Below are 25894 nucleotides of genomic sequence, written 5' to 3' on the forward strand. Positions count from 1 at the left end.
TTTAGTCTCCTGTTCCCGAATTCGACCAAAATTCCTACTATTAAAAATAATATCACGAACTATGAAAATGATGCCAATACTGACTAAAAAGCTATATACACATAAAAACAACTGCAAACTGTAAACTGTATGAATCATGATTGGTCCTGTTGATTAGTTTTAAGTTTTTGTGTTGGATAGGCGCTGATAGAACACGAGCACACAAGTAAAACTTTGATAGTAGCAAGCGCACCAAATAGACAAAAGATGTGAACCGGTTAAGTTTTTCGATTTGATTTTGTCACCCGTTGATAAAGATTGGCCATTTCACGTAAGTTGAGCTGAACAAGTGCTGAAATGAATGCTGCAAGTAAATATGCTAATCGGCATAACGAGACAGGTTCTGTTTGAGTGAAATATTCAAAAGACAGTTAAATTTTTATGTTGCAATTGCGTCATTTGTTGCCCTTATAAGTAGAAATTTTGTGTAAGGAACTAACTTTTCTTTGTAGAGTGTTTTCTAGTCGCATCGTTGATCATAGAAAGTACCTAAGCAGAAGTATGGAAACATTTGACAATTTCCTTTGATGCTGATGATTATATTTCATAAATATGATTGTAACGAAAGCAAATTAGTCATCGTCTATATGTAATTTGAGCAACAAAAACAACACACACACTTAAAAGATTGTATGGATTGTAGAGTTTGCATCAGTTGATATATTCATATTTATCGAAAGTTAATCTGAGGATATTACTATTTTGCTGACTTTCGATAATTACAGAGCATTGATTCAAAACTACAACCAATTAGCTACCAACATTGATTGAAGCATAACTACAAAAACAAAAACATACAAAACATGCTGCTATGGATGTAACCTTTATGATTAATTAGGCTTCGAGGATGATTGATAAATAAAACATATAAAAATATGGCAAATTTGTATTATTTGTTCAAAAACAAATGACTTGTTTTATTTCGCTTTTTCGCTTCCCATATACTTCTCTGCCACTTAAAGATTCGTATCGCATCGCACAGATTAGTAGAATTTGTACCAGAAAAGCACGATCAACGTTTCAAAGATGTAAGACATGAACAATTCACAGATATTATTGACTCACTTTTTTGCGTGGGTCAAATATATATACAGCAATTCCCCACGAAAACAGCATGGAAAAAACAAAAGTGCTCGGATCGGGCTCAAAATTTTTCTGGGGGTTCCCTGGCCGAAATAATTAGATCTGTATTTTTTTGTTTGGCCATTAGTGTGACCTACGCTGTGTTAGGGTGGTCTAAAAAATGGCAATTTTCGTCGATTTTCGCAAAAACAAATTTTTTTTTCGAAAAATCATAACTCCTCGCCATTTTAACCGATTTCAATTGTCTTATACGCAAATGAAAGGTGATAAGTTGACCTTTCAAAGAAAAATAATAAGAAGTTTTTTACGTAACATACTAAAAAATGGGAAGAGTTCATTAACAGGATTACGTGATATGATTTTTGAAAATAAAATCCGTGTTTTTCGACGCGCCGCGCACAAAAACGGGAAAAATGACAAAATCGGCAAAAAATCAACTTTTTCCACTAAAACTGCGATAACTTTAAAATTTCAGCGATGACCTATACATGTCTGGGTATCAAAAGTTGTGTCTTTTAAATAAGACTTAATACTATTTTTGTAATTTTTTGATATGTCAATTTGTATCAGGCAAACAACCTCCTGTGAGCACTTATTAATACGAAAGTTGTGATACATTACTCGTTCGGCGATCGTGCTTATCTGTTACACAAAAAACGTTCAACGAGTTTCGATGACAAAAATCCAGAGAGCAGATTTGTTCAAAAGTCACTTCAAGTGAATCAAACAACATGTAAGTTTTAGTATTTATTGCTCGGACCAACCGCCGATTCATCAAGTAGTTGCAGTAGCTTCCAAATTGCATTCAAATCAGCGCATTAATGCCAACTGTTCCGAGTAAATGCTCTCCCTCTCTCCTCTTCGCAAAGCGTTCGATGCGCAGGATGGCTGCCAGCATGTCCGGCGTTGAGCTGGCCCGGGAACTCGACGCCAATCCGCCGGTTGTTCCACCGGGACCGGCTTCATTGACCACATCACGTCGTCCGTCATCACTGACCACGTCACTTTCCTTACCTGCCGAGTGCATCGTTCTATCGGTGGCACCAGGTCCTGCGGAACCATCGCCGGAACGGAAGTTACGTCGCGTCGAATCCACCAGAAGCTTTCTCAGACGAGATGGCCGTGCCATACATCCGAAACCTTTTCGTATCTATTAGTAAGTGAATGTTTTGTAAATTTGATCATATTTCATTGATTGGTATTTTACTTGGGTACAGTTGGAATTAGTATTTGAAATTTGTATGAATTGGAAAATTGAAATAAGAATATTGGAAGTCATAACCAACTTGGTGGTATCTTGACACTCGCTAATAAAAATCATATCGTCGGACAAAGAAAGTGAAGAAAGTGGATATTTTTTTAATGTTTAATTAAATTTATGTTTTTTAAAGTTATTTGACATTTTTCTAGTTACCAATAACTAGGCTTAGTGATTTTTCACACTAAAAACATACAATTTTCACAGGGATCAAAAACACTTTTCAAGCTGAAATTTCCAGTTTTCACGAGGACCACGAGGACTTATAAAAAACCTGATTTAATATCACCAGAGGTGAAATAGAGCCTTTCTTACAAAATGATGGAACTCCGAGAAATATATTGGTGCAATTATTTTTTCAGAAACATAATGCTACCAACCAGTGAGAATTTTACCTAAAGCTTCGAATCTTTTTAGGCTAAACCTCGAATGCGATTTTTTTTAATTTCAGAGGTACATTGTCGCAAGATATTTAAATTTAATTATGAAAAACATATTGGATTGACATTATTAGAAAAACTAACTTAATCCACCTATGTGGTTGATGCCTTCCTCACTTTTTACCAACAATGGATAATATGAGCGGTTTGGACACATATTTCAGATATTTTTTAGATCCACAAAAATAAGTACACAGATAAGTGATCATAACTCGAGACAGGGTACATCAATATCACTTGAGTGGTCATAACTCGAGATAGGGTTGCCAGATCTTCAATGTTGTGGACTCGTTGGAAAGGTCTCTCGATTACCTAACCAGCGATGGATTCGATGATGGATCCGGACATCGTTTACATACATTTAGGTGAGATCCGGCTTCAAAAAAGTACATAAATATCACTTAAGTGGTCATAACTCGAGACAGGGTTGCCAGATCTTCAATGTTGTGGACTCGTTGGAAAGGTCTCTTGATTACCTAATCAACGATGGGTCGGATGATGGATCCGGACATCGTTTACGTGCGTATAAATGAGATCCGGCTTCAAAAAAGTATATAAATATAACTCAAGTGGTCATAACTCGAGACAGGGTTGCCAGATCTTCAATGTTGTGGACTCGTTGGAAAGGTCTCTCGATTACCTAACCAGCGATGGATTCGATGATGGATCCGGACATCGTTTACATGCGTATAAATGAGATCCGGCTTCAAAAAAGTATATAAATATAACTCAAGTGGTCATAACTCGAGACAAGGTTGCCAGATCTCCAATGTTGTGGACTCGTTGGAAAGGTCTCTCGATTACCTAACCAACGATGGGTCGGATGATGGATCCGAACATCGTTTACATACATTTAAGTGAGATCCGGCTTCAAAAAAGTACATAAATATCACTTAAGTGGTCATAACTCGAGACAGGGTTGCCAGATCTACAATGTTGTGGACTCGTTGGAAAGGTCTCTCGATTACCTAACCAACGATGGGTCGGATGATGGATCCGGACATCGTTTACATACATTTAAGTGAGATCCGGCTTCAAAAAAATACATAAATATCACTTAAGTGGTCATAACTCGAGACAGGGTTGCCAGATCTTCAATGTTGGGGACTCGTTGGAAAGGTCTCTCGATTACCTAATCAACGATGGGTTGGATGATGGATTCGGACAACGTTTACATACATTTAAGTGAGATCCGGCTTCAAAAAAGTACATAAATATAACTCAAGTGGTCATAACTCGAGACAGGGTTGCCAGATCTTCAATGTTGTGGACTCGTTGGAAAGGTCTCTCGATTACCTAACCAACGATGGGTCGGATGATGGATCCGGACATCGTTTACATACATTTAAGTGAGATCCGGCTTCAAAAAAGTACATAAATATCACTTAAGTGGTCATAACTCGAGACAGGGTTGCCAGATCTTCAATGTTGTGGACTCGTTGGAAAGGTTTCTCGATTACCTAACCAACGATGGGTCGGATGATGGATCCGAACATCGTTTACATACATTTAAGTGAGATCCGGCTTCAAAAAAGTACATAAATATCACTTAAGTGGTCATAACTCGAGACAGGGTTGCCAGATCTTCAATGTTGTGGACTCGTTGGAAAGGTCTCTCGATTACCTAACCAACGATGGGTTGGATGATGGATTCGGACAACGTTTACATACATTTAAGTGAGATCCGGCTTCAAAAAAGTACATAAATATCACTTAAGTGGTCATAACTCGAGACAGGGTTGCCAGATCTTCAATGTTGTGGCCTCGTTGGAAAGGTCTCTCGATTACCTAACCAACAATGGGTCGGATGATGGATCCGGACATCGTTTACATGCATATAAAAGAGATCCGGATATATGTGAAAACACATTTTTATACATAACTTTTGAACTAGTTATCGAAACTTCAAACAATTCAATAGCGATGTATGGGACCCTAAACCAAGTCGAATGCAACTGGTTTGGTCAAAATCGGTTCAGCCAGTGCTGAGAAAACTCAGTGAGAATGTTGGTCACATACATACATACACACACACATACACACACACATACACACACACATACACACACACAGACATTTGTTCAGTTTTCGATTCTGAGTCGATATGTATACATGAAGGTGGGTCTTTGAGCTTTTAATAAAAAGTTCATTTTTAGAGCAGGATTATAGCCTTACCTCAGTGAGGAAGGCAAAAATAAAGGGTACTCAGTCTTTATTGTTAGTCTATGATTAACTTAAAAAATTATGTCGATCTATTATGAGAAACCAGAAAGAACACTTTCACGCGCAGCGTAAAACGCGCAAGCGTAAAAGCGCTGGCGTTGAAGCTTCGACGACTTGTCGACTTCGAATTTGATGTTCAGTATATGATTCTGTATAAAACCAAAAAATTATGGGGAAAAATATGGTAAAAATAAGACGAAAAACACTAAAATGGCTATATGTCTGGAAATACATTTTGGAAATGCTTCAAATTTTGGGCCCAAACAGTTTATGGCGCATGTTTTCGAATGGCTTTTTGTTTGAAACTGAATTCGTTTAATTTGAAAGTGTTATCTGTAAAATAGTCCAAAAAATACCTCTAAAAATGGCTTTGACCACATTTACTGGTCGAAAATTGTGAATCGAAAAATAAAATGTTCGTCTCCGACCCCACGGCTACAGATCTGAAATATAAAAATTGTGGGTTTTACGAGCGGTTTTCCAGTGATGGAAGACACACATTTTTAAGAGCGGATACAGACATCGCTCATGTATTTCAGAAAAAGAGCTCTCAAAAATCAGACTTAGAGTTCCGGGTTTCGGGCCAAAATTCAATCGAAAGAGCACATCTAAACCTTCAATTTAGTAATAGGATTTTTTCCTGGGACGAATCCTTGCCGTGTACGATTTTTTAAAGATTTCTGAGAAAAGCGTTATTCCAAAAGCAAACCTTAAACCTTTCTTTTGTAAGAAAGGCAAAAACTTAAATATTCCAGCAAATAACAGATTTCAATGACTAAAATAAAATTATAAAGCCTAAATCACTAAACATTTGAAGTATTGTGTTGTGGACAAGGTAAATAAAAAAAAACATAAAATAAAATTTTCATTCATCTAAATCTCTAATTAAAAATCTATTTTGATGTGTTCCTTCTAAATCTTAGTGTTCAACTGAAAAGTTTAAAAAGTTAATATTTTTTTTTAAAACATTGTGGATAATTTTTTTTTATGCATTGATTTCAGATTGTCATTGAATTTTACGGGATTACGTGGAAAATGAGAAATTTCACGCTGTTCACAAAATCATGAAAATTCACTAACCCTACCAATAATGTATCAGTTAGATCAGGCCACAGAAGAACAAAAACGTTGATATATTTCAACTACAAAAGATTCAATTCAAATGGTCGAAGTGGTTGTCGTCTTTTGCAGTAATATCGGTGATTATTTACCATGAGAAAAAAACTGCGTCAATGTTCCATTAACTGGGGTTTATCGGGACTATAGTATGGTTATATACAAATGATTTTTTTTTCATATATTCTTTGTCTATGATCTATGATTCTATGCAACGTTGCCAGATTATTTTATGGGAAATCTGTATTTTCTTAAAAATAAATCTGTATTTTATCTGTATCATGTCAAATTCGAAGCCATAGAAAATTGTTTTAGACTTTTACAACAGATTTAAGCTTTTTAATCATATTAAAGCATAATTCAATTACTAAATTATTAAAATTTTCAAATTAAATCATTTTTAAAAAATCTGTATATACAGATTTTTGTGATTATTGGGATCAAAAAATCTGTATAATACAGATTTATCTGTATATCTGGCATGGCTGATTCTATGTCATTTGTAAAAGCTCACATACTCACATATCAAAACAAGTTATATATGGGGAGCACTCTTACTCTTTTCCTTGGTGAGATAGGCTCAGTTAGAAATCGGAGCTGCTCCTTTAAAGGATATACAGTGGACTCTCTCGTTGTCGATTATGAAGGGATCGTCGAGAGCGGGATGTATCGAATTATAGAACGAAAAATCAAAGCACAAAGCTAATTGAAGGGACTGAAAAATTAATTGACAGCTGGAGCAATATTGCAACAGTCAGAGAAGCAACTATAACACATGACAAACCAAATTGCTACCGTCATCGGGGGTGAGATTGGATCTGGGGTGAGATTTGGTCATCCAAAAATGCTGAAATCTGGTATATTGATATCATGGAATATCCCAAATAACCCATCTATGAGACAATAAAAAAAAACTACAAGATGATGACAAAATAGATGCAACGTCTATCTTCACTAAAAAAATCTGAATGTGACTAAAACCATACCATAGTAATGGTGAGCAAAATAAGAAACAAAATTGAGAACAACCATAAGGTATAAGTTTGACTATGTTGCTCAATAAGATCGCGCACAGGACTACAAATCCAGAATTTGCTGGTTCAAATCTCGCGGCGGTATCGGCACCTGCACCCCTGTGCTGTACTCAGAAAAAATAAACTAAAAAGACCAAGATGGCGAAGTCACTGTAGCAAAAAGAATAACTAGCATTAGTGGCCTAGAAAAAATGACCGCATGGTTTGCAGGGTTGAATTGTAATTTACTAATGAAACATATTTAATCTCGACCATAAAATTTTTCACAAACAATTCCTGGAAACACTATCTATGCCATTAAGCAAGACAAGAGTGGCCCAATTGATGATTGATTTTAACTGCCTTTCGAGTTTTCTACAAGCAAAACTAGTACTAGAGAGCACAGCTTCCAGTCCCAAATACAATATGGATACCCAGATATAGCTAACAATTGAGTTTTTATGTAACTTTTATTTTTTGTGGCGTTTTTATCGTTTATGTGGATACAGAGAAACCTCTTTTTACGCGGTGGCGTTACGCTTTTTGTTTTGTAGATTTCTCTTAAACCATACAATATTTTTGCAAGTTTCTAAAAGCGTTTTGTAGATCTGAACAAAACCTACAAATTGCTTTTAAAACTTTGCAAAAATATTGCGTCGTTCCAGAGAAATCGACAAATTAGAAAAACGTAACGCACCACGTTAAAAGAGGTTTCACTGTATTTCATAGTAGAATTACTAATCGAAAGCAGAAAGAATTATTTATATTGAATTTACATTTATAGATTCACAACATACATGATTCGCATTTGATGAAATGTTATTATGATTATTTTTATATTATTAGACATTTCAAGATTTGTATACATACCTGAAGTTCGCATAGTGCACAGGCGTTACGCTTTGTATTTTTTTGATAACTCTTAAATGACATAATGTTTTTACAATCTTTTCTAAGCTAATTGTAGATTAGAACAAAACGAACAAGTTGCTTATAAAAGATTGCAAACATATTATGTAGTTTTAGAGTAATCGAAGAAATAATAATAATAATTTCATAAATCTTGACCAACTTTTACAAACCATCAAAAAGTTGTGCTCATAGGTTTTATCTTAACAAAATCCAGACATTATTAGATTCTTTCCGAAGTGGAAAGGATTTCTATGAAACTGATACAACGATTAAACAACGGCACTATTTTGTCAGAAAGCGATGAGTCATAAGCTGATTATAAACTTAAAACTGGCAATGTTAAAAAAAAAATGTAGCCGGAGAAAGGGAAAATAGTTCTAACTAAAACTCACAAGGACCATGTTTTTAATCCCGCCCACACGCTCGCGTGATCGGTGCATTCTGTTACCTGTTAATCACTTTGCAATACCGTCATTAGGGGTGATATTGAGTCTGGAGAGAGATTGGGTCATAAAAATACAGAAATCTGTAAGAAACCAATCTCACTCCCTAGACCCGATGTCACCCTGATGGCATTACGTTATGTTTACAAACAGTGGTAAACGCATTTAAAACTACATTTGTTTTTTTTCCGCATAGTACATGGACGATAACGAAAAATACTCTAAATTTGTTGAAGTTTTAGAACATTTCAACGATTTTATGCTGAATCTATATCAACGCGAGAATGGCTAAGCATTTTGACAGATGGAACTTATTTTGAAACTTATAGGCTGAAGATGCACATATCACAAAACTCGAAAAGCAAAGCAAAAGCTAGCCGAACAATCAACACTGCGAGTTTGGTAGAATAGTTCTTGCCTGAGAAGTTACGTAACTTAAAAATTGCTGTAATAATAAACACTGTGGTTGAAACAAAAGGATGGGCGATTCTTTCTTTCAATGTTTTTTTTCGTTTGAAATGCATTTGAAGAATTTGGGACAATTTAGTCAATGTATTTTCAGAAAAAATATATTTAATAATTGTATGCTACAATCATAAAAATTACTGTAGTTATTATAATGATAATGTGAGAGTAAATGATCGCTAAATGCTAAAATAGAATAGTGAAACACGAAAAACCTAGGAATTTCATACAGTTAAAATCAGTAGATGCTTTGAGTAAAAAATTTCATGAGTCATGTCAATTAGAGTAAACATTAAGGCAGAAAAAACCAAGTAATACATACTTTACTGAACCGAAAATTGCGTTGCGTTTTTCCTTACATTGTGACTTTCCTCGTTCGTATTTTTTTTTTCTGGCGATCATATTACAAACCTTTTGTCGAGCAAGCAGCACAGGCGGGTAAGTATTTGACAAAGCAAACGCTATGACTGTTTTGCAATCTTTAGTTAGATAAACTAAAATTACTGAAACTACAGAACATTATTTTTTAATGTAATCCTATGATGATATGAAGAAATCAGTTTTGATTATTCGTATGAATGATTCTCAAAATATTTTTAACACAGCAAATTATGTGTTTTTTGTTTCATTTTGTTATTACACGCTGGGTTTTCTAAAACGGAAGGGCATTGATCTATTAGTTTCTTTGTTCATTACTCATGTTTGTTTTTGTCTTATTGGCCTGGTGTAAGCGTTGCACTAGACGAGAAATTGACTGTTCGATTTTTTGATCTTGTTTCTCCAATTTCCCTTAATACATCTTTATCATTCAACTAGGTAGTTGTTTTAAAATTTTTCGTGAAAATTGAGGAGATTGCTAGTGACTAGATGGACAATTCCATGTCCTCTCATTTTAGAAACAGATTCGTGCTTGAGCAAAGATGTTTTTTTGTTGTTTTTTAATGTATTTCATGCGTTGTTTCGGGCTTTGGTACACAAGGGAAATTTTGAATTGCATTTTCAGTCTCTTTAGCAAATGTGTGATGAGAAAATAATTGCAAAATGTGGTTTCTGTTAATATTTTGAATGCATTTGTTTACAGATTATTAAGAAAAATGGACTGATGTTAAGTTAATACTTTTTATTAGAGCCAATACAATCTGCTAAAACAAAAAAAAAAGCTACACACAAAAAAATGAGTTCAGCGTTCATGCCAGTGAGAACCAGGAAGAAACTGTCAATTTTTATGGCGCATTTTTGAATTTTGCACCATGAAAATTGAACAGTTCCTTTCTGGTTCCCGCTGGCATGAACGCTGTTCACGTTTTTGCGAACCCATTTTTTTGCCTGTAGTAAGAAATCTGTTGGTCATGCAAATATTAAGAAAAGGCCTGCCTTTGCTTTTGTATCAATTTGTGCAAGATCTTGCGAAAGCTCCATTCAGTTTATTTCTACGAATTTTGGAATTCTTATAGTCTCGTGAATGGTTCAAGTTTTCTCATTAAAATTGATACTAGCGTGCAGACGAATCACTTGGAAGTTTGAAGTCGAGCTGTAGTGTTCAGAGGTTTGTAACACTTCTACTTGTAATCAAAATTTCGTGTGTTCTAGGCGGTTCATACATACGTTAAGTATCCAAACTTCTGAACAATTCAGCTCGGTTCCAGTTAATTTGTTTAAAATTCAACGATTTGTCTTGAGGATCCCTTTTCACATTGTTGTTTTTGAGTTGACTATGGAGTTTTATGGCCCTTTTTGATATTGAAACTTTAAAGTCATGCATAACTTTCTAGTTTTGATAAAGGTCCAGAGAAATAATGCAGATCATTGCAATAAATTAAGTTTTCTTTTGTCTATACATTGCTCGTTTCGGTCGTACATTACACTGGGTGGCGCTTTTATTGCAATATGCTATAACTAGAATGAATTGTTGTATTTGAACAAACATGCGTGTCTTTTGAAATCTGTTTGGTTATCTTGTACAACTACTTTGCGATAATTTTAGAGCGTTAAACTTTTCCAGCATAAAAATATGGTTTATGATTTGTATCGCAACAACTTTTAGTCAATCAAGAACAAAGACTCAGTTCTAGATTTCATTTTGGGAAATATTGTTTAGCATAAGTTTTTCTTCGTCTATAGTTTCAGTTTTATACAACAAACGGCGTTGCTGTGTTAGGCATTGAATACACATAAAATTGGTGCTTTTTCATACGTTTAGGAAAACAGTCTTCCATTTAGAAACGGAAAAACGAATACCAGTTCTATCGACACGTGAGGTATACGGAGATTTCATAAAAAATGTTTTGTTTCATGAATGTACATTACTTTTGTTGACATTCGTTGCGATGGCACAAAATATAAAGGTTCAAAAGTTTTTTTTTCAGTTGTGTGGTTGAGAAATTTCAAATAGCATAGTTCTGACACTTATTGTTCTTTACATTTTTATGTTATAAAAAAAATGTTGTAAAGATTTTTACGAAATGAGTTGTCTATTTGAACTAAGGAGCTGTTTTGTTGTTCAAATTTTGAGTGTTGTGTGTGTTTGTTTACTCCATTTAACCTATGTACAATAGAGAGCGTCGGGTAGTGTGTGTGACACTATCAAACTAGCAGAAGACAGACAGGAGACAGATTCATTACATCACAACACACTTTCGTTGACGTCGTTTGAGGGGTTCCGGTCGGAGTACAGCCCGTACGGCCTCGTCGAATACCTGTTTGAGGCCACGCTGGGTCAGTGCTGAACATTCCATATACTTGACGGCGCGTACTTTGTTGGCTAGTTTTTGTCCCTGTTCCCGTTTGAGCGCCGACAGGCCCTGCTCGGCTAGTGCGCTGAGAGTTTCCCGGTCCTCGCGCAAATCAATCTTGGTTCCTATTTGGAAGAAGAGAATATAGTGAGCAAAACATTTTATTATCTAGATTTGAACAAGTAAGTTTAAATTAGTTTCAGATGACCATTTTGGATCATCTGAGATTTGCAGATACAGCAGTCCTGCTTGACATATTGATAAAAGTAATATCCAGATGCACCGTTTGACCCATATTTAATAACATCCGAACCATATTCCGGCATATTTCCAAGTTTGTTTTTAGAAAACGATATAAAAATTGCTTAGCCAAGTTTGCACAATATTTTAATATTTTGAATTAGTTTTGGTTAGAACAAATACAAAACAATAAAATAAGTATACATCGATTCTAAAAATAAAAGCTTAAACGTGCACTTTTTGTCTTTTCAACTGTGAATCACATTTCATAAAAAAACGCGTAAAAACTTACCAACTAGAATAATTGGTGCATCCGGGCAGTGATGTTTGATTTCTGGGTACCATTTGGAAGTCACATTTTCAAACGAGGATGGGCTGGCAACGCTGAAGCAGATGAGAAACACGTCAGTCTGTGGGTACGAGAGTGGTCGTAACCGGTCGTAGTCCTCCTGTCCAGCCGTATCCCACAGTCCCAGCGAAACTTGCACTCCGTCCACTACCATCGGTGCGGAATAGTTATCGAACCTGAATGGAAAAAAAGAACAAGGAAAAGATCAGTAATTATTCAAGCGCGATGTTTGTTTTTGCCATGGCCAGCGAACACCAGTCGCGTTTGATGAAACCTACACCGTGGGAACGTATTCGCCGGGAAAGCTGTCGGTAGTGTATGAAATGAGCATGCAAGTCTTGCCGACCGTTCCGTCGCCGACTACAACACACTTAATGGGTCTTCCCGAGGCCATCTGTGGAAGAAAAGAAAGAAACATAACAACGGATGTTGGTTAATCACTAATTTAGACATTCTACTTAAGTTCTACAAGATTGGGCAATAAATCGATTCCAAAAATACTGCGTTTCTATTTATAATGCAGAGCAGCACTCTACTCTTAAGCGGCCGCCGGATTCTGCTTCTGCAATCTACTTTCTACAGCATGTAATTGGTCAAGCGGTGATGATATCGGGGGTCGCGCTTTATTTTTCTTTCCACTCGTGGATGGAAAAGAAAATTTTAATTAATCTCGCCAGCTTTCAATCAATTAAGCGCAACACGGAAAATGCACAGTTTCACTTTCACACGATGCGTTCATGTCCGAAACCCCGACATCAAGCAATAAAATAGTTTAAAATCCTTCCGGTAAACCATGTTAAAGGCGAATTAATTCTAAGAAGCTAATCACAACACCGCAGAACATGTTTCGGCAACCATCATCGCTTGACTCATGTTTTCTCATAGAAAGAAGGGTTTTCACTTTCACTCCCTGTTCAACTTTCGTTGGGTTTGGTCGTCTTTCGAGCTAGCTTAGCGCGTTTTTGACGGTGTTTTGTTAACTTTCGCCGACGGCCATGGCGGCGGCCGCGACGGTGGAGAGTGAGTGGACGGAGCACAGGGCTGAGAATGGGAGGACGTTCTACTGGAACGCGGCCTTGAGGAAAAGTGTGTGGGAGAAACCGGACGGGTTTCAACCCAAGACGCAGGCGGCGACGGGCATGGAGGTGGAAGACTCCGAAGGAGGAGGAGAGGACGGGGGCGAATTTCGTCCCGTGGTCAAGGTTCGCCGCAGGAAGGCTAAGGAGGAGATCAACGTCGGCGATGGCGGCAACGACGGCGATGTGGAGAAACTGCTCAGCAACAACAAGTTCAGCCCGCTAGCGGAGGAGAGCAACAACAACAACAATGCGAACCCAGCAGCAGAAAAAACCATCCCCGTGGTACCAGCAACCGGCAAGTCGGCCGGGGAGAAGAAGCAGCCGCCGCTGGTGGTGAAAGAAACGAGCTTCGCCCGCCTTGCGAAGGTGATGTCGTCATGTGCTGTCCAGCCGGAACACAAACTGACGCGGTACGGCACAAAAATTACGTGCTTCTCGAGCGACGACTTCGACACGGTGCAAGCCCACCTGACGAAGAACAAGGTGCAGTTCTACACGCACGGAAAGCGCAGTGCGAGACCGCACCGGGTAGTAATGCGAGGTCTCCCGAACGTGGAACCGGATTACATCAAGGAGCTGCTCAAGACGGAACATCAGCTGGACGTCTTGGCAGTACACGCCATCAGGCGGAAGCAGCAGCTTCCCGCCATCGATGAGACGCCTTTCATCGTGCTCTTCCCCAAGGGGCACACCAGTCTGAAGGAGTTGAGTAGCAAGGTAAAGAAAGTGGGACCAGTCGTCGTCCGGTGGGTGGCCTACCGGAGCAAAGAACCGCACGTGACCCAGTGCAAGAACTGCTTGCAGTTCGGTCACGGAACCAGTAACTGCCATCTCAAGCCCAGGTGCAGCAGCTGTGGGGGTGCCCACAGCACGGAAAAGTGCAAAGCAGAAGAAACGCAAGCCAAGAAGTGTGTCAACTGCTCTGGATCTCACGAGGGTCTGGACCGCAGCTGTCCCAAACGTGCGCAGTTCATCCAGTCGAGGCAGCAGGCGTCCAAGCCGAAGCCGCCAGCATGGAAGAAGGACAAACAGACTCCTGCAGGAGCCGTGTTTACCGCGGCGGATTTTCCTCCGCTACCTGGAGCGGTGCCGTCCGTCGGGACGGAAGATAAACATCCTCGTCCCGCAGGAAGAAGTCGAGAAAATACTGGCGCCGGCGCCGGTGCAACCTCGAAGGAGCAACCAGATGAACGGAAGCTGTACAGCGAGTCGGAGCTGTGGACCATTTACCGGGAATACAGAGTTCGCTTGAGCCAGTGCAAGACACCCGAGGAACAGATTGACGTGATCGCACACTTGCTGACACATGGCACGAGAAAATAATCATCTTATTCAATTACGGTTTTATTTTACTATTTATTATTTTTGTACTAATGATCCTCGGTCCTAACCTGGTCACAGCACCTAAAAGGACCTAATAAAAATAAGTTATGAAGAAAAAAAAAAAAAAAAAAAAAGGGTTTTCACTTTCTTTTCGTTCTTTGCCCCGGCCGAGTGCAGTGCAGCCAATGAATGGAGAGCAAAAACTAATAATGAAATTGACAACGCCTGGTTTCCAATGATGGGGTGAGGCACCCCAAGGTCTGTTCTATCCTCAAGTGTGACAATACTCACATTCGTAGGGGGTTTCCTGTGACAATCGCTAAAGTAAGAACAATTAAACACTTGAAAATAAACGCAACTTGGTTTCGTTCAGTTTTGTGAGGTCATTTGAGTGTAAATTAAATGTTCCAAAAAATGTTGATCACTTCACACCACCACTTCAGTTCCGCAAAAGCAGCAGCTGTATGTATGTGAGGGGAGGCGATTGAGATTGTAAGGAAAAACGTCAAACACTGTCGGGTAACGATGCTGCCACCACGTGGCCGTTCCATGAACTGTGCTGGCTGGAGGGTGCAAGATGTAAAAAGGAATGACAAAACCGTTTGTCTATGGTAGTGTGTGTGAGATACAGTGCGGGAGACAAATATGGAAATATAAAGTTTGAATTTTGTTTATTTTTTTCATCTGGACTGTTGCATGTTCGAATTATTTATTAACCTCAAACGTTTTCCCAGCATTATATTTCTCATAAAAACTAATGGAAACAGATAGCAAATAGAGTGACACAATCGATTTTACTATGACTAAATAAATAAATAAAAAACAATCATTGCGAAAATATGAGAAGTATTTATACAACTTGACAGACTTAATCAGGAAAATACTTGGGAAGATTATTCAAGGCTTCCATACCATGTTTAAAAATTTAAATCATTAGAACAAGTACATTTTTTTAGTTTTCATTCATATACCCTTAAAGTGTTTAATAGAACCAAAATAATATGTTTTATTATAACATCCACAGTAAGGGCAGCGTCATCTGAGAATATAATGAACACGATCTGTACTAGTACTGGCACTGAGCAACTCTCTACCAAAACCGGAAATAGATTTTATTTGGCAGCTGTCCTTACAAAAATGGTACGTAAATATTTAAACAGTTGTAACTTTTGAGTGAATTTTCTAATCAATTTGGTGTCTTCGGAAATGTTGTAGGTATTGTTGTGGACTATTGAGAAAAAATAGGTACACGGAAAAAAATATTTGCCGAACTAACATTTTTTTCACAAAAACTCAATTACTAATCAAATTTCGGGATTCTTTGATATGTTTTAGGGGACAAAAACCCGCAACTTCTGAGTTGCTGAGATACAGCGTCTTAAAGAAAAAGAAACAGGAAAATTGAAGTTTTCTAAGTCTCACCCAAACAACCCAAATTTTCTGATGCCGATATCTCAGCAACTAATGGTCCGATTTTCAATGTTAAAACATAAAACAATCATGAAATTTTGCGATCTTTTCGAAAACAATATTTTTTTGAATCAAGACTTACATTTTAAAAGGGCCAAACATTCAATATTACGCCCTTTTCAAATGTTAATCTAGATTATTTTTTTTTGGAAATATTTTTTTTCGAAAAGATTGGAAAATTTTACGAATGTTTCATGTTTTAACATTGAAAATCGGACCATTAGTTACTGAGATATCGATATTAGATAATTTCGGGTTGTTTGGGTGAGACTTATGGTACGTTCGTTTGAACAGCCGGTGCGGCACTGAGTGCCGCACTCGTCGGTGCCAGTTTTGGTTCAATCGAACGTCATTTGTCAGTGTGCGTGGAACTCGCATGGAACTGAAAAAATACATATCGAGTGCGGCACTAGAGTTTCAGTTCCAAGATGGCGACGAAACTCGTGCGGAACTAGCACGAATTTCTTCAAAGAAACACTTTGACAGCTCTGAGTGCGGCACTCAGTGCGAAACTAACAATCAAACGAACGAACCATTAGCAAACTTCAATTTTCCTGTTTCTTTTTCTTTAAAACGCTGTATCTCAGCAACCAGTGGTCCAATCTTCAATGTCTCTAAGACAATTTCCTAGCAAATTTTGTGAACTTTAAAAAAAAATTTTAGTATTGGTCACTCCTGGTAAAAAAGCAAAGCAATCCACTTTAAGGACCCCCGGGTCTTTTGTGGGCTCTGTTGCAAGTTTCTGCTCATAGTCACTCATGGTCACTATTTTTAAAAATCGAAAAACTGCAAATATTACATTAAAATCAAACTTTCGATGGCTATATCTTGAAAACGGAGCCGTTAATCTAAAAATCTTTGAAGTATTTTTTGATTGCAAATTCAATTTAACATAAAAAATTGAGGTCATTTTTTGTTTGTATAAAATTTCGTAACTCGGCGGCAGATTTTTTGACCATACTCCTCTATAGCTCAAAAGTTGCGGGTTTTTGTCCCCTAAAACATATCAAAAAATCTCGAAAATTAAAACATATTTATTTTGGGAAATTGAGTTTTTGTGAAAAAAATGTTAATTAAAAAATCGGCAAATATTTTTTTCCGTGTTTTTTCTTAATAGTCCTCAACAATACCTAAAACTTTGCCGAAGACACCAAATTGATCAGAAAATCCACTAAAAAGTTACAGCTGTTTAAATATGTACGTACCATTTTTGTATGGACAGCTGCCAAAATTGTATGGAGACTTGTATGGGTGAACCAATGACACAAAATAGTTTCTTTGGTCATAGGGAAGGCCCCCACAAAGTTTGAGCCAAATCAAATAATACAAAAAAAATGGTCGAAATCGGCCGATTTCGTAGAGAATTACTCTACTGTGAACTGACGCAGAGGATAAAATTTATACCGAGATTGGCAAGAATGTTATCATGGGTGCATTTTCCAAATTGTTCACCTACCAACATAAATGTGCCGATATCAAGAATCGAACCCAAGACCTTTGACAAATCGAATTCACGACTTTGACGCTTTGGTCACCAAGGATCGATGAATAAGAGATGGTTATTTGCCAAAATAAGGCACTCAAAGTGATGAACTGTTTCAATGAACGAATGACCGCCAAGCACTTAATGCTCTTGATAAATCATATCAATATCTTAAACTTTCCTCAGTACGCATAGGATTTATAAAATCATTCTATTTTGCAGGCAGACGTATTGAGCCCGAATTTAAAATATGAGCTGCTACGACAGGACCTGGCTCTTCGGCTTTGAAGTTTGACAATATTTCATCTGAACATCATACAAAAATGTATATTTACGATTATTAAAAAACTACACAACATATTTTTTTCAAGCTCATGATTTATATCATGAGTAAAAATCTTCCATGTCATATGGATTGTAAAATCTGTTGATAATGAAAAAAACCCGATTTAATATCACCAGAGGTGAAATAGAGCCTTTCTTACAAAATGATGAAACTCCGAGAAATATATTGGTGTAATTAATTTTTCAGAAATATAATGATACCACTCAATTAGAATTTTACCTAAAGCTTCGAATCTTTTTAGGCTAAACCTCAAATGCAATGTTTTTTTTTAATTTCAGAGGAACATTATTTGTCGCAAGATATTTAAATTAAATTGAGAAAAACATATTGGATTGAAATTATTAGAAAAAAAAATAAAGGGTACTCAGTCTTTATTGTTAGTCTATGATTAACTTAAAAAAATATGTATCGCTATTGCACTTTGTCGATCAATTATGAGAAGCCAGAAAGAACACATTCACGCGCAGCGTAAAACGCGCAAGCGTAGAAGCGCTGGCGTTGAAGCTTCGACTTGAGGACGCCAGAAAGAACACTTTCACGCGCAGCGTAAAACGCGCAAGCGTAAAAGCGCTGGCGTTTTTTTTTTTTTTTTCATAAGATTATTTTAATTAGGTCCTTTTCGGTACTGGGACCTGGTTAGGATCGAGTCAGCTTTTGTAATTACATTTGACTTAATAATTACAGAGGATCTTGTGTGTAAATGTTAGTGGGAGGGAAGCCGATTACCCGCGGCCTACTCGGGGTTTTTTTTTTTTTTTTTTTTTTTTCATAAAATTATTTTTATTAGGTCCTTTTCGGTACTGGGACCTGGTTAGGACCGAGTCGGCTTTTGTAATTACATTTGACTTAATAATTACAGAGGATCTTGTGTGTAAATGTTAGTGGGAGGGGAGCCGATTACCCGCGGCCTACTCGGGGTTAGTAGGGAAGGGATTGATGTTAGAAGACAAGTCGGGGGAAGGGAAGGGGGATTGTGTAGGGGTCTTGGTTGGCTCTGCTGGCCTTTGCGTTTTGTCCTCAGCCACAACTCGGTGTCCAGCTGCTGGGGCGTTCTTGCTTTGCTTACGGTGCAACCAGAAACGACGGCTTTGTGCGAAGGCGAGTTATACTAACAGAAGGAAAACTAACTGAAGGGAAACTAACTGGAAGAAAACTAAATAGATATTTTGGAATCTGAGAGGAACTGATAGATAGGATAGAGAACATCAAGGTCTAGTTGAGATAGCGCGTCTCGCATCGGGATTTCTGGTGGTCTTCCTCGGGCCCTGAGGGTATCTTTCAACTTAATTCTGTGAACATGGTGATCTGGACACGCCCATACGAGATGGTCGATGTCCTGATAACCCTGCCCACAGTCGCATAAGTTCGTATCACTCATGTTGATACGGTACAGATGAGCCTTGGACGAGTAATGGTTCGACATAAGGCGGGACATCGTTCTGATGAATCCACGCGTCAAGTCCATTCCCTTGAACCAGGCTTTTCTTTGCACCTTAGGTCGTATGGAATACATCCAACGTCCTTTGGTGTCGTCGTCCCATTGATTTTGCCAATCCAGAAGCGCACGCTGCCTCGGAAAACCGTAGCATTCTTGTAGGCTAATTGGCCTTTCATAAATGTCTCCACTCTCAGCACCCTTCTTGGCGAGCAAGTCCGCTTTCTCATTACCCGGAATCGAGCAATGAGCGCGGACCCATACCACCGTGATGCTGAAGGACTGAGCCGCCAGGTTGTTTAAAGTCTTGCGTATTTCCGTGAGGAAAAACGTAGACTCCCTGGTCGGCTTCAGAGTCCGGATAGCCTCAACAGAGCTAAAGCTATCGGTGAAGATGAAGTAGTGGTCAGGTGGCATGGTCTCGATGATTCGCAGTGCGCAGTAAACCGCGGCTAACTCTGCGACGTAAACCGAACTCGGGTCCTTCAGCTTAAAGAACAGCTGATAAGATTCATGATAAACACCGAAGCCCGTACAGCCGTCGAGCTTGGAGCCATCGGTGAAGAATCTGTTGTTTGGAGGAACATGGTTGTACTTTGATGCGAAGATCGACGGTACAACTCCCCGCAGAAGATGGTTTGGGATACCGCGAGTATCGGCTTTCATGGACGTGTCGAAGCCAATCAGGGTGCTGCTGGTTAACGGAGGCGTGCGCTGTACCGTTGTGCTCGGGCTCCACTCCCACGATGACATAAAGTCATAATATAGAAGCATGCGCCGAGACTCAACGTGAAGGTTCAGCAACGTTTCAAAGTTGTCAATTACCAGTTTATTCCTGTAATCACACCGGATCAGGAACCGGTAAGACAGTTCGTAGTAACGAGTTCGCAGAGGCAACACTCCCGCCAAGACCTCGAGGGTCATGTTGTGAGTTGAGTGCATGCATCCCAAGACAATGCGAAGACTTCGGTACTGTATCCGCTGGAGAACCAACAAGCGTGATTTCGCAGCTGATTGGAAGCAGAAACTGCCATATTCCAGCACCGAGAGTATCGTTGTCTTGTACAGTCGAAGCAGGTCAGAAGGATGAGCACCCCACCGGTTGCCAGAGACGCTGCGCAGAAAATTAGTTCTTTGCAGGCACTTTTGCTTCAGGTAGTTGATGTGCTTCCCCCATGTTCCCTTTTGATCGAAGATGGTACCCATGTACATGAAGTGGTCCGACTGCTCGATAGTCTTTCCCGAGAGAGAAAGATTGAGCTGCGGCGGTTCATGCTTCCCCGTAAAAACGACCAGTTCCGTCTTCTCCGGAGAAAATTCAATACCCTTTTCAACTGCCCAATGGGCCAAGTTGTTCAGGGTATCTTGCAAGGGTTCTAGCAGATCGGCTTCCTTCTTGGCAGCGATTGAAACCACTGCGTCATCTGCGTACTGTATAAGGGAGCAGTCTCCGGTCAAGCAATCATCGATATCGCTGACGTAGAAGTTATACATGGATGGACTTAGGCGTGAGCCTTGTGCCAAACCCATGTAACTTATCCGGGTGATTGCCAGATCACCTTGCACAAAGTGCATGTGTTTTTCTGACAACAGGTTGATGAGGAAGTTGCACATCGTCGGATTGAGAACGCTCCGCCGCAGCTTTACTCCCAACACCTCGATGGAGACTGAATCGAATGCACCCTTGATGTCTAGGAAGACAGAAGCCATTTGCTGTTTTTTACCACGGGCTATGTCGATTCCTGTGGCCAGCAAGGCTAGACAGTCGCTTGTTCCCTTGCCTCTCCGGAAGCCATACTGCGTGTCTGACAGCAAGTGCTCTCGTTCCATCCATGGTTCGAGGCGGTCGAGGATCATCTTCTCCAGCAACTTGCGTAGACACGACAGCAAGCTGATTGGACGATACGAGTTGTGGTCGGACGCCGGCTTACCGGGCTTTTGAATGGCAACCACCCGGACCTGTCGCCATTCGTGTGGAATTACGTTCTGCTCCACCAACGTGTTGAACAGTTTCAACAGACGCTGCTTGGCGACGTCCGGAAGATTCTTCAGCAAGCTGAACTTGATCTTGTCCGGACCAGGAGCAGTGTTGTTGCCCGTCAATAGTGCTATGGAGAGCTCTACCATCGAGAAGGGAGGATTAGAATCGCTCCCATCAACAACGTCGAATGATGGTTGTGTCGGCACCGAGTCCGGGCACACCTTCTTGGCGAAATCCAATATCCACTTGTCCGATTTTTCCACACTCTCGTTCGGAACGGAACCTCTACGCATGGCCCTCGCAACGCGCCACAGAGTGCTCATGGACGTATCTGCTGGTAGTCCTTCAACGAACTCCCACCAGTACATTCGCTTCTTCCGCTTCAGAGTATTACTGTACCTGCGATCAAGAGCTCTGTACTTTTGGAAGTTCGCTCGGATTCCACACTTGCAGAAGTCCACATAAGCTTCTGACCTGGCCGCCGAGAGATCCGTACACTCCTTGTCCCACCAGGGAAGTGGCGGGCGCGTTCGGATGTATGGTCCCGGGACGGGTTTCGTCTGAGCTTGTATACACGCAAAACAGCCAATGTGAATTATATGACCATTGGTACCGAAATTTTGACCATCGAATGCTCATAAACGATCATGAGCATTCGATGCGCAACACGAATTGAGAGATTCGACAGAAACGTGCACGCATCCTGGTGGCGAGTAGAAGCACTACGCAACGATGTTCGGAATGACAGCGTGCTTGGAAATATTATTTTTTTTGCAGTTTTTGATTTTTATTTCCTTTAAATATTTTTTAACGTCGATGAAAGCTATTGTAAAGTGTGGCAATCGCATAAACGAATCGAATGATGTATAAATCATAGGGGCTGAGTTTAGTTTTTCATGTTTTTTCTCAAATTTACCAAAAAGATCTTTTGAAAAATTGATTTAAATTAGCTTTATTTGATTGATAATGCTCCTTATGTGTGTATTATTACTAGAACAAACTATTAGAGTCATATTACAGCATTATTACAATAATTTTCTCAAAAAATTGCCAGTTTTTCGAATTTTTTCAAAAATTTCCAAAAAATCACCAAAATGCATTTTTAAGGTCAATATTTTGGTCAAACGGGAAGAAAAGTAAAGTTTATACACTTTTTTATTATATTTCATCATTACTTCTAACTTTTGCAACATTTAACTCAAGTTATCCAAAATATCGATCATCTTTTTAGAAAAATCGTTTAAATAAAATACCAGTCACAATTAATCACTACAAATCACCACGCATTATGATCGTTAGCAAAATTGCCACACTTTGCAATACCCCACTTTTCTGAAAATGCTTGATTTTTCATTATAAAAGCGATTTTTCCCAAAAAACTGCTCAAACTGTATGGGGGCTGTCATTCCGAACACCACTGGAACAACAGCGAACCTAGCGGAAAAAACGTCGTCGAATTCTTCAATTGACCATTCGATGTTCAAAGTGCTTTCTGGAAAATTTGACAGCTCGTTTATATGTGTGCGTGTCGTCGCACGCAGAATTTTGTGGTTTCATCTATCCAACACTGGCGGCGCCACCGTACGTCTCTGCATTAGCGATAGTACCGCTTTTCACCACCAGATGGATATAATCGATATTTAGGACGCAAACCAAAATGATGGAGGAAATATTCATCAAAACAGACCATTTTTGTTGTTGTTTAACAAAAATTAAACTAAATCAACTGAAATTACAAAAGAATTAGTTTAATTTAAGGTTTAACAACAACATAAACTCTCTGTTTTGATAAATATTCCTCCAAAAGAGAATACATCGAAACGAACAAAAAATAACTTTTTTTTTATTAGTTGTGTAACATAAGAAATCAATTTTCCTGTTGATTAACAAATTATTACCAAAGTTCCAAGTATATCTTAGTTTTTGGTCATCTTTTTGACACACTTATATCACGAGTCTAGAATCTGATTTTGCAGGATCACGCAGGACTTTTTGCGCCGGTAGTCGATCACGTTTCTGGCGTATTGCGGCCAACAAAAGCGACACCATTAATCGTTTTAGCTGGTGCCGAGCTCAAGTGGCCACCCCCGCTGAGCAGTATCGAAGCAGTTTAACAGAATGTTGCTGTGTAATACGTCGTCTTACCCACCTCCTGAGACGGGTAAATTGATCTGGATGGGTTGGTTGGGGTAGGTCCGCCTGAAAGCGTTTGAGCGGCTAGTACTCGAATTATACCACCTGAACGGGACCCATTTCTGCGAGCTTCATTGAGTGCGATATCAGGTGCCGCTTCGAAAAGGCGTTCGATTTCTCAACGCGGCGATGGCTTTGCCGGCTGATGATGCAGGGACTTCGATTGACCAGTTACGTCGTAAGCTACCGGTGGTGACCGACTTCCTCTTATCTGGCAGCTTCTGCCATGGCGACGGACACGTTGCTCAGTTCCTCGAAGCGCTGGTGAAGTTAGAGAAGCACCCCAACAGCAGTATTTCCGCGTCGATGAATTCGACTCGCACGAGTAGCACTGACTTCTCCGATCTGATGGATGCAACTGATTCCGGCGAAAAATTTTCCCTCTCGAAACCCTCTCGATGATGGTAATGTTGAAAGGGCCAAATCGATGGCAATTTTACCCGCAACAACAGGACAGTGTATGAATCCGTTTGATTGGTTGGTTGTTTGGTCGTCGTTGTCGTGCTGTTCGGCAAAACCCGGACCCAGATCACGGGGCCCGACTAGTTCCGCTATTGAAGTCTTTCCGCGATCGGGGCGAGGGTTTCGGTCAGCGGTGAACCCGACGGATGAGCTGCGATCGTCCTACTTGCGGGGTGGACTTTGTGATCGTGCGAGCGATTCGAAAAGGTTTCTACAGGACGGAGGATCGAGGCGATTCGAAGAGTTCGAACGAACGTTCCTTCTTCTTCTTGGTCACCTTGACCGTGTACATCAACTCGTCGGTCTTTCTCCAACTTGCCTGATTCAACTTCGTACTAACCTGGATTTTTTTTCTTCGACCTTTTGTCATGGAGTTCCTTCTACGATCCAAATCGGCGGAATGGTGGAGACTGTCGACGGAACGGCAAAGGACTACGACGTTGGTTGATCAGTCGAGCTTTTCGACACAAAAGGGTTTCGTTTGCCGCAAGTGGTGGCCAACAGACGGAACGCGAGTATCACTGCCGAGACGATTTTCCTTGGATTCGCCGTTCCGTCGACAGTCTCCACCATTCCGCCGATTTGGATCGTATAAGAAACTCCATGACAAAAGGTCGAAGAAAAAAAATCCAGGTTTGTACGAAATTGAATCAGGCAAGTTGGAGAAAGACCGACGAGTTGATGTACACGGTCAAGGTGACCAAGAAGAAGAAGGAACGTTCGTTTGAACTCTTCGAATCGCCTCGATCCTCCGTCCTCGCCCTTCCTGATAATCGGGTCCTCTTTCGGTCGGAACGTGCTGGCTTGGATCTCTTCTGACTGGAGGTTGCCGGAACTATCAGCAGCGAAGATCCCGAACCCGCGAGGTGACAGGCTCCTGCTCCTCCTCCTGCCGGCCCTTCGTATCACGTCGCAAATTGTAGCCCTTTGCGCTCGTTGAATTACTCTTACAGCACCTCGAGCGTTTCGCGCACAAAGTTGAAGAACGTCAACAAAAGCAAAAAAAATGAATAATATTTCTCTCACAGAAACCAAAAACAAAACAAAAAACTTACTGACTATAACACACTGGGACCTGAACTTTTGGAGGAAGATCCGGAAAACTGCGGATTTAATCCGGGCAAAACAAAAAGCTCATTGCTACGGCAGAAGTCTCAGCGGCTAGTCGTGTTTTTTCGCGGTGTGTTTGGCGCGTTTTTCACGGCGAAATCGAGGCGTGTGCGAGCGGACAGGCCCGTTCCGGTGGTCAGAGGAGCCACAATCTGGTCGTCGTGGACACGGCGGCGGTGCAGCAGTGGAAGAGGAACGAGTTCCTGCATCCGAGCAGCAGCAGCAGGAGGAGTCAGCAGCAGCGGCCGCGGAGGCAGCTGAGGCGAGAGACGGTCGTTGGCAGGAGGAATCGGCCCCGGAGAGTCGACTGCGGTCGGCGGACCAGTTTTCGGCCAGGCCAGGTCGGAGACAACCCCCGTTGTTTACGTGGCTGGCAGCAGGCAGCACAACAACAACAACAACAAGCGCGCGAAAACGAGCTTCCCGCGCATCCCGCTGCGGGCGGCAGCCAGTGCGGCCAGTTCGGCGGTGAGTGCGAAAGGCGAGTTTTTTGTTAGCGTTTAGTTTTTTTTTTTTTTTTTTCTCATAGTTTTTTTTTTTTTTGGTTAGTTTTTTTTTTTCTTTCTCCTTTTCTACTTTTGCGATTAGTTTCATCACTTTCATTTTCGTTTAGTTTATCGCGTTTATTCGCAAACATGGATCCGACCGAGTCGGACCATGAGGAATGCGACTTCGATTCAACCCTTGAGGGTGACGAGG

General features: G+C 40.1%; 2 protein-coding genes across 12 annotated transcripts in view; one reads left to right on the forward strand and one right to left on the reverse strand.

Annotated features, from left to right (window-relative positions):
• Window positions 1-2434, forward strand: part of LOC120425109 (microtubule-associated protein tau) — a 29642-nt gene extending 27208 nt beyond the window's left edge. For 2 of the 8 annotated variants that reach the window (XR_005606470.2, XM_039589508.2), the window contains one exon: window positions 6-915. Coding sequence is in view for 7 of the 8 variants with exons in the window: in XM_039589508.2 (XP_039445442.2) it covers window positions 6-44 (39 nt within the window). In the remaining variant the exon portion in view is untranslated. Of the gene's footprint in view, window positions 1-5; window positions 916-1991 lie in introns of those variants that run through there. The other 6 variants (XM_039589511.2, XM_052707351.1, XM_039589509.2 and 3 more) reach the window with 5 other exon arrangements.
• Window positions 2435-11275: 8841 nt separating this feature from the next.
• LOC120425113 (ras-related C3 botulinum toxin substrate 1) lies at window positions 11276-15213 on the reverse strand. 4 transcript variants are annotated; one of them, XM_039589514.2, is made up of 4 exons: window positions 15007-15213; window positions 12592-12707; window positions 12257-12489; window positions 11276-11849 (listed from the first exon to the last, which is right to left on the reverse strand). In XM_039589514.2, the coding sequence occupies exons 2-4, from the start codon at window positions 12705-12707 to the stop codon at window positions 11611-11613; spliced, it is 588 nt and encodes a 195-aa protein (XP_039445448.1). In that variant the 5' UTR covers window positions 15007-15213; the 3' UTR covers window positions 11276-11610. The 4 variants fall into 4 exon arrangements, with proteins under 4 accessions (XP_039445448.1, XP_052566545.1, XP_039445449.1 ...); XM_052710585.1 differs by lacking the exon at window positions 15007-15213 and adding an exon at window positions 12850-13006; XM_039589515.2 differs by lacking the exon at window positions 15007-15213 and adding an exon at window positions 12783-12916.
• Between the last annotated feature and the right edge of the window lie 10681 nt (window positions 15214-25894).

This window comes from Culex pipiens, chromosome 1 (assembly GCF_016801865.2).
Source record: "Culex pipiens pallens isolate TS chromosome 1, TS_CPP_V2, whole genome shotgun sequence".
NCBI lineage: Eukaryota > Metazoa > Arthropoda > Insecta > Diptera > Culicidae > Culex > Culex pipiens.